Genomic DNA, 9,627 nt, shown 5'->3' on the forward strand with positions numbered 1-9,627 from the left:
CCAGCAGTGCCCCCCGTTTCATCCACGTGTGGCAACAGTGTCCCCCCTTACACCTATGTGTACCAGTAGTGTCCCCCCTTACATCCATGTGTGCCATCAGTTTCCTCCCACCCGTATTTGCCAGGAGAGTACCCCCTTACATTCATGTGTGTCCAGCAGAGTCCCCCCTTACCTGCCAGGCAGAGAGCAGCCAGAAGGTGGAGAAAGCCTGGAGAGAATCAATTTTAGGACCAGGCCAGCAGTACTAGCAACTCACCATGGTGGAGGCAAGGATGGGGTGGATCTGCTTTGGAGGCTGCGAGAGGGTGCTAGCTGCCTGGCTGGCAGTGCATGCATTATGACATGCATTAACATGTGTTGCATAAAGGGAGCCCATTTATTATGAATGGGCTGCCACCGCAGCACAACTAGTTAAGAAAATATACATGACCCTTTTTAGCAATGCAGTACACCAGAGCACTTGGTGTAAGAGTTATGGTGCACTGTAGTGCTAAGGTCTCTACTGTGCAATGTGTTGGGGTATCAGTCACAATGAACAGCACTGCACCACATATAGAGGACAGGCAAAGTCAGGCAATGGTAGCCTCCATATTTCTCTTTGCAAAGGTTTACTTTAAGGGCCTAAAATGCTAATGTTAAATTCAATGTTGTAACATACTATTAAAGTGATGATCTACTGAAACTGATACTTCTATATTTTGCAGGCAGTTGGTGCTCCAGGTTGAAAACGCTTCCGAAAAGTTTGCTGTGGACTCTCTCATTCTTCAGAAAAGCAATGACCGGTTGCAGGAAGCCCAGGTTCATGTCACAGCCATAAAGGGTCAGCATGTTATAGTGCAATCCATGGAAAAAGTCCTCGTCAAGCAGCCTGTTTCCAAAGAGACACTTCTAAAACATTGATGCCCTAAAAAAAAAATTGAAAAATTGAGATTTCCATGTACATCCTTCTACCCTTTTCCTGAAACAGGAGTCACAATTCCAGATTTTACCTGCAATGCAGCTTACTAGTAGAAGGTGGTGTTACATTTTCTGGAGTAATCCTAAAAGTGTATCTAAAGCCAAAACTTTTTTGGTTTCAGATAAAGTGTAGAAGGGTTGGAACCCCCAGCAGGTTTTTATTTCTGTCTGTGTCCTTACTGGGTAGATTCACCCTCTCTGTTTGTCCTGTTGGCTATGATCACTGGGAAGGTTTTGAGATGTTTCCAGAATAGGCATAGGGAGGGAATCTTCCAATGGGGACTCAATTATGTGGATGTTCCACTTCTGTGGACAGGAAGAGAAGGAAGATCTCCCCAACTCCTTGACAGGGGTTTTAACCTACCCTACTCCATCCAAAAATAAAAACAGCTTTGTCTTTAGATCCTATTTAATAAACCATCAACATGTTAAATGTGACCGCAAAGTGCTTAGTTCAGCCCACTGAATGAACTGATGGGGCATTACTCCCTTTTGCAACATAATTGAAAATTACAAAAAAAAATTACAAATTGTAAAAAAAAAAAAAAAAAATCCTGAAAGCCTTTTAAATGTTGTAATCCAGTTGTCTGTTATAAATGATTGTGTCCAAGCCAATAAATTATTTTTAAAAAATCAAATTTTTTAAGTAAGTTTACAATTTTGTGTTGGGCTGCATTCATAGCCATCGTGGGCTGCAGGTTGGACACCCCTGCTTTAAACCCCTAAAGTAACCCCTAATACTAAGATAATCCTCTTCTGCCTTATAAACACCTTATCTCCCACCAACAGTAACCATGCCAAAATAAAATAAAAATCCACAAAACCGAAAACTACCAGCAACCAACTGCATTTTGGACAAATGTACAGGCAAACAAGAGAACTGGATACATCTACAAATGATAGAAGAAAACTTAAATTGAGCAGAAAACAAAAACAAACAAATAAAGTACAAATTTTGCATTGTTAAAAAAAAGAAAAAGAAAAATTGCCTTTACACTTTGTGAACACATCTCCAAAGAAAAATGTTACAGTGTCTCCTTACTGGGCTTTTATACATTTCATCTTCCTGAATAGGGATGAGCCGAACACCCCCCGATTCGGTTCGCACCAGAACCTGTGAACGGACCGAAAATGCACGCAAACTTTAGAACCCCGTTAAAGTCTATGGGACTCGAACGTTCGAAATCAAAAGTGCTAATTTTAAAGGCTAATATGCAAGTTATTGTCCTAAAAAGGGTTTGGAGACCCGGGTCCTGCCCCAGGGGACATGGATCAATGCAAAAAAAAAGTTTTAAAAACGTCCATTTTTTCGGGAGCAGTGATTTTAATGATGCTTAAAGTGAAAAAAAAGTGAAATATTCCTTTAAATATCGTGCCTGGGGGGTGTCTATAGTATGCCTGTGAAGTTTACCATGTTTAGAACAGTCCCTGCACAAAATGACATTTCTAACGGGAAAAAAAAGTCATTTAAAACTGCTTGCGGTTTTAATGTTATATCTGGTTCCCGCAATATGGATGAAAATCATTGAGAAAAATGGCATGGGTAGCCCCCCCTGCCCATTACCAGCGCCTTTGGGTCTGGTACGGATATTAAGGGGAACCCCGTACCCAAATTAAAAAAAGGAAAGGCATGTGGCCCCCAGGCCCTATATACTCAGAACAGCATAGGCGGTGCAAACAGGACAGGGACTGTGTAGGTTTGTTGTTAAGTAGAATCTGTTTTGAACATGGGTTCCACTTGAACACGGAGTTCATCCCCATTCCTGAAATAATAAATGCCACTGTTCACAATTACGCCTTATTCATGTCATTAGTTTTTCTGCAGCACCTATATTTGTGAGCAACTATTTTCAAGGATGAAGCATATGAAGGGCAAAATTAGAACCACAATATCTGATTGGCACCTTGAGAATTTATTGAGAATTGCTTCTAAATCCATCCAACCAGATATCGGTGCTTTAGTTTTTTAAAACGGTGTCAGATATTGCACTAGTTTTATGTTCCCCTCTTTTACTTTTATAATAAAAAATATTTCAAATTTTTTTTTTTTTTTTAAAGTTTTATTACTCAAATAGGTACATTATCTATGTCAGTGATTGTTAACCTATGATCTGCCCGTCTTTTTCTGCTCATCAGCTCTCTTTTTTGTTAGTGTATTTTATGTGCGGCCCAAGAAAATTCCTCTTCTTTCAATGTGGCCCAGGAAGGTCAAAAGGTTGGACATTCCTGCATTAAAGTAAGTCTCTACATTACTCATACAGGCCAAGCACCAGCCATGTCCTGTGGTAGGAAAGGTGGTGAGCTGTTACATGTTCCCCTGTATATGGGAGTATTGGGTATGTCGCATCACTTCCTTGGCGTTAAAAGAAGGAAGGGAGGGGGTTGGTTTAAAAGATGAACTGGTAAGTATACACATTTCTCAGCTTCTGGCCTACCGTTGAGCTAAACTGGTTGCTTGGCCCTACAGTGGGAAAGCCCAGGTTCACTTCACAACCCATAAGGTAACCTCCAATATTAAAGTGTATCTAAAGCCAATTTTTTGTCGGGGGGGGGGGGGGGTTTACTAGACAAGGGTAGGGTTAGAACACCTCTCAGGTTCACAATGTCTCTGTGCCCGTTATGGATATTTATTTTCTCTTTTTGTTCTGGTCGCCATTGTCCCCACCATTGTCCCCAGGACTGGAAGTGGAGGCAAAGCCAACATTTTGAGTTGCTAGCAAAACAGGAATAGAGGAGAAATCTTCCAATGTGGACACTTGTTCCAGTTCCAATTGTCTTCAAGGGGTTTCCTCTAAATTTCTGTTGTGTCTTTGTAACAGGAAGTGAAAGGGAATCTCTCTAATGGGACACAGATGGAAAAAGGCAGAAGTTTTAACCATTCCCTACTCTATTTAAAATGAACATAAATATGTTTTGGTTTTAGATTCATTTTAGATTAACCACATTTTGATGTATAAACACATTAAACCCCACTACCATCAAGTGTTCGGGGGGTCAACACTACAAGTGTCTCCCTTCATCTGAGCTGAAGAAAATACAAACATTGTACATGCAACAAATATATATAAGATCTGGAGACTGGTCAGGCCACTCCATGACTTCAATGTGCTTCTTCTTGAGCCACTCTTTTGTTGCTCTGGCAGTATGTTTTGGGTCATTGTTATGCTAGAAGACCCATCCATGACCCATTTTTAGTATTCTGGCTGAGGACAGAAGAAGGTTCTCGCCCAAGATTGTACAATACACGGCTCCGTCCAATGCCAAAGTCGGCCTCTACTTTTACCAGAGAAACAGCCCCAAAGCATAATGTTTCCACGTCCGTGCTTGACTGTAAGGATGGTGTTCTTAGGGTCATAGTCAGCATTTTCCTTCCTCCAAATCCAAAAGTCAAGTTAATGCCAAAGAACTCAATTTTAGTCTCATTTTCCTTTGAGCTTTTCTCCCCTCTTCTGTATTGTGAAAATGGAGATGACTTTTTTTTTTGCCATGGCTGGCATATGGAGCTTAAAGCGGTAGTAAACCCGCTAATGTTTTTGTTTTTTTTACCACCTGCAAAGCAAAAGGCATAATGAGCTAGTATGCACCACATACTAGCTCATTATGAAATACTTACCTTAGAACGAGGCCCCGACATCTGGCCCGATCCACGCCGAGGGAGCTGACATGCTCCCTCTGCATTTCTTCCGGGTATCGCGGCTCCGGCGCTGTGAGTGGCCGGAGCCGCGATATCGTCACTCCCGCGCATGCGCGCGGGAGATTTCATCCCGGCCGGTCGGCCACTGCCGGATTTTCAGCCGAGAATCCCCTTGTGCGCATGCGCCGATGCAGTCAGCGGCGCATACTGAGGGGAATATCTCCTAAACCGTACAGGTTTAGGAGATATTTTTTTTACCTACAGGTAAGCCTTATAGACTTTCCTGTAGGTAAAAGTAAAAAAAAAAAAAAAAAAGAGTATACAACCACTTTAATCCACAATTCTGCTCAGCTTCTAATATTCCTCATAGTTTTCCTCCAGCCTAGGGAAGTGTATCCTGTGATTGTCAGAGAATGAACCGTCCTCTCCTGGGATTCCCACATCTTGTCATTCTTGTGATGTTCAGTGCTAATTTTTTCCGTGCGGCTTTTAGTTGTCAGACCCCCCGTTGTCTATGAAAATCACACAGACACACTTTCAGGAGGCATGCCTTCATTCCACACGCACGATTAATTTATTGACAATGTGAGACAACAGCTTATTCATCAAAGTCATGCAGGTATGTGTCCTCACCCTCACAATGTTGGAGACACTATACCAGGCAAATTAAGGGTATGAGGATGGGCAAGCCCTTATAAGAGCTGACCTCTGCATCCATTCTGCCTATTTACATATTGAAAAGGAGGAAACAACTATCAGAAATTGACCGTTTTGTTGTAGCAGAAATAACACCTAAAAATCTTGCTGAACTGCATTGGAGTCAATAAGAAAAGGTGAAATTTCAAGTGTTACTAAACCCACAACAGTAAAATCAGTCTGTATATGCAGCATGGATGTTATTCTCACTGTGGAACCTAAGGCCGCGTACACACGGGCGGACTGTTCGCCCAACTTTGTCCGCTGAACAGTGTTTCAGCGGACAGTCCGCTCGTGTGTGGGCTTCAGCGGACAGTTTCAGCGGACTGTTTGACGAACAAAGTCTTACGGAATTTCCGTAAAACTGTTTGCTGAAACTTAGTTTCAGTGGACAGTCCGCCCGTGTGTGTGCCAGTCCGCTGTACTTTCGAAATGAGCGGACTGTTCCCGCCCGGAGAAAAGTCTGCTCATTTCGAGCGCGTCTCCAGGTAGGCGGGGCCCGCGAAGGAGACGTCGCGGGCTCCGCCGCCTGGTATGGACTTAAAGGGGAACCCCAACGCCGAAAAAAATCGGCGTGGGGGTCCCCCCAAAGTCCACAACAGACCCTTGTCCGAGCACGCTACCCGGCCGGCCAGGAAAGGGGGGCGAGCGAGCGCGCCCCGCCTCCTGAGCCGTACCAGGCCGCGTGCCCTCAACATGGGGGGTGCCTTGGGGAAGGGGGGGCCGCACGGCCCCCCCACACCAAAGCACCTTGTTCCCATGTTGATGAGGACAAGGGCCTCTTCCCGACAACCCTGGCCGTTGGTTGTCGGGGTCTGCGGGCGGGGGGCTTATCGGAATCCGGGAGCCCCCTTTAATAAGGGGGCCCCCGGATACCGGCCCCCCACCCTATGTGAATGAGTATGGGGTACAATGTACCCCTACCCATTCACCTGTAAAATAAAAGTACCCAAAAAAAACACAACACACGAGATAAAATATTTTATTGCACAGCTCCGGGGGTCTTCCGTCTTCGGGGGTCTTGTCACCCTCTTCGGTTCTTCTGCCGGGCCACCGCGCCTTCTTATAGCTCTTTTAGAGGCGGTGGCCCGGTTTTCTGTCGCCGCCTTCCGTTCTTCTGCCGGGCCACCGCGCCTTCTTATAGCTCTTTTAGAGGCGGTGGCCCGGTCTTCTGTCGCCGCTGTCGCCGTCGCCGCCTTCCGTTCTTCTTCTTCTTCTTCTTCTTCTCCAGGAGATGTTGACACGACGCTCTCTCCGGCCGGAATGCCAGAGCCGCGCTGTGCTGCCACTTATATAGTGACAATGGGGCGGTGTCACATGGTATATGTCACATGGGTTGATGTCACATGGGGACTATGACATCGTAAGGGGGCGGGGTCACCATGTGACCAACCCATGTGACTTAAACCATGTGACACTGCCCCATTGTCACTATATAAGTGGCAGCGCAGCGCGACTCTGGCATTCCGGCCAGAGAGAGCGTTGTGTCAACATCTCCTGGAGAAGAAGAAGAAGAAGAAGAAGAAGAACGGAAGGCGGCGACGACAGCGGCGACAGAAGACCGGGCCACCGCCTCTAAAAGAGCTATAAGAAGGCGCGGTGGCCCAGGAGAAGAACCGAAGAGGGGGACAAGACCCCCGAAGTTGGGAGAAGAGGCCGGCGGCGGGGAGGAAGAAAGCCCGGACTCCTCCGCTAGCAAAAGAGCTACAAGAAGATAGCAGAGGAGTATGGCGAGAAGACTCCCGAAGACGGAAGACCCCCGGAGCTGTGCAATAAAATATTTTATCTCGTGTGTTGTGTTTTTTTTAGGTACTTTTATTTTACAGGTGAATGGGTAGGGGTACATTGTACCCCATACTCATTCACATAGGGTGGGGGGCCGGTATCCGGGGGCCCCCTTATTAAAGGGGGCTCCCGGATTCCGATAAGCCCCCCGCCCGCAGACCCCGACAACCAACGGCCAGGGTTGTCGGGAAGAGGCCCTTGTCCTCATCAACATGGGGACAAGGTGCTTTGGTGTGGGGGGGTCGCGCGGCCCCCCCTTCCCCAAGGCGCCCCCCATGTTGAGGGCACGCGGCCTGGTACGGCTCAGGAGGGGGGGGCGCGCTCGCTCGCCCCCCTTTCCTGGCCGGCCGGGTAGCGTGCTCGGACAAGGGTCTGATGTGGACTTTGGGGGAACCGCACGCCGATTTTTTTTCGGCGTTGGATGAATGAATGAATGAATGAAATACTTATATAGCGCACAATGCGAACTGAATCGCCTCTAGGGGTCCCCTTTAAGTCCATTCCAGGCGGCGGAGCCCGCGACGTCTCCGTCGCGGGCCCCGCCTACCTTGACACGCGCTCGAAATGAGCGGATTGTCCTCCGCGTGTGTGGGCGAGTCCGTTCATTTCAAAAGTTGCGCGGACTTAGTACGACGAACTTAGTTTGCCGTATTAGTCCGCTCAAAAAGTGCCGTGTGTGGGCAAGTTTGTTCATTCAAAAGTTTTAGCGGACTGTTTGACGAACTTAGTTTCGGCAGACAGTCCGCCCGTGTGTACGCCGCCTTAGGGATTAATCCTCCACATTATGTCAAAAATGCTGTTTGTTCCGGTCTTCTCTGATCCTCCCCTTCTTCCACTGTCCCCAATCCAACTGCTTACAAGACAGAGCCTTTGGAGTCACTCGCACATGTTCAGTTTGGTGTGTATTGATAAAGAGTTTTTTTTTTTTCTTGGGAGGGTGCAGGTGATCAGCACAGGGCCAATCAGAACTATCCAGACAAAGGGTCGGGATTCCTGCAGCGTTATTGGACAGTCAGAGTATAAGGTTTAATCAGACACTCATAGAAGTCACAACACTGCTATATACTGCTGATGAAAAAAGGTATTTAGCAGTTTATATTTACTTAAATAATTGCATTTCCTTGTTCTGTGTACTACCAGAGACCAGATATAGTGAATGCAGGGTCCTGGGTTTAGTAACACTTAAACATATGTTAACAGATGTAGCACCCTCCTAGATAGGCTGCTTGGATGTTGAATAAACTTTTTCTTTTTGTTGGCTCATCTATAATCATTGTAGTGGCTATTGATATATTTAGGCTGTTCTGGTTCTCACAGTTTGCAGGTTTGACTATCCCCCTGCCTTCTAGTGGGTTCAGGGAGGGTAGAGTCAAATAGTTAGTTTAAAACCTATTGAATTCCAGCCAATCCCTGGGATGGGATGGCCCAGTAGGTGGCTGGAGAGGCTGCTAAATAGTGTGAACTCCACAATAGCAAGGTCTTCCTGTTGAAGAGATTTTTACCCCCCTCCTCAGTAGAAAATTCTACTCAGGTTGATGCTCTTCAAGGTCCCATCTGTAGCAAAGCTTGGGGCCTAAACCTAAAGTTATCTTGAACACCCCAAGACTTCACCTGGCAGATCTGCAAAGCCTCAGTAGACGGCATCTGGAGCCAGCTGAATGGGCACAACCGCTCCCTGGCCTGAGTACTGACTGTTCTACAAGATCCTGGTGGTTATGCACTTTTGGGATATCTAAGTCAAGTAATTCTTATTTATAGGGTACCTATCTCTGGCTTTCCTTCAGCCTGTTGCAGGGAACTGTATCCTGAGGTTTCACGGAAAATCAATATTTGAGGAGTGCAGCACAGAAGAGAATGTCCTCTTATTGAACTTTAGTCTGCACCCTCTCTCATTGTTCAAGTTCTAGCAATAAATCATAAAATAAGAAATTCCCCTAGATGGCTTTCTTGCGTCAGTGTGCTTTGGACTGTGCTCTGGTGTGCTGGCGCCTCTGTACAAGTAGGTAAGAACTCAAGTTATCATCATCTCTTCAGTGAGTCCCATATGGGGGTACCGCTACACCTCAAAGCAAACATTTATTGCAGCTTACCAGTCCTTGACATTCTTCACTTTGACCAGTTTAAGGATGCATTTTTTTCCCGCTGACCACCTTGGACTCTACAGAGTGGCCAACGATTAAAAACAATGGTGGTCCTTATCCCACTATCCATCAATGTGAAGGGTTCTTCCCTGACCACCAGCGAAAGGTGTCATTTCTCCATTGATCATCATTGTTAGGGGCACATTAAAAATGTCTGCATTTCTTTTCTAACCATTATTATTGTTTGTTTCTTCTATTTTCACCAGGCAATCCAGCCAGTAAGTGCATTGTTCTTCAAAAGAACAATATATCTTCCAGATATATCAGTTTACAGGGATGCAACAAACCATTTACCATTGACAGAGAAGCTTTTATTTATCAGCTTTTATTTATTCATTTATATGATCAGCTTTTATTTATTTAGGTAAAAACTTTACCCCATAAGGAATAAAAATAAACTGCTTAAAGCGGAGT

General features: G+C 45.6%; 1 protein-coding gene across 1 annotated transcript in view; it reads left to right on the plus strand.

Annotated features, from left to right (window-relative positions):
- Positions 1-2,957, plus strand: part of LOC143926582 (leucine-rich repeat and IQ domain-containing protein 3-like) — a 73,877-nt gene extending 70,920 nt beyond the window's left edge. Inside the window, exon 9 of the mRNA XM_077450452.1 lies at positions 705-2,957. Coding sequence (XP_077306578.1) covers positions 705-900 — 196 coding nt within the window. The 3' untranslated portion in view covers positions 901-2,957. The remainder of the gene's footprint in view (positions 1-704) is intronic.
- Positions 2,958-9,627: the final 6,670 nt, after the last annotated feature.

This window comes from Lithobates pipiens, unplaced genomic scaffold (assembly GCF_037356315.1).
Source record: "Lithobates pipiens isolate NorthernLeopardFrog02 unplaced genomic scaffold, aLitPip1_a1.2 Scaffold_23, whole genome shotgun sequence".
In the NCBI taxonomy this organism is placed as follows: domain Eukaryota; kingdom Metazoa; phylum Chordata; class Amphibia; order Anura; family Ranidae; genus Lithobates; species Lithobates pipiens.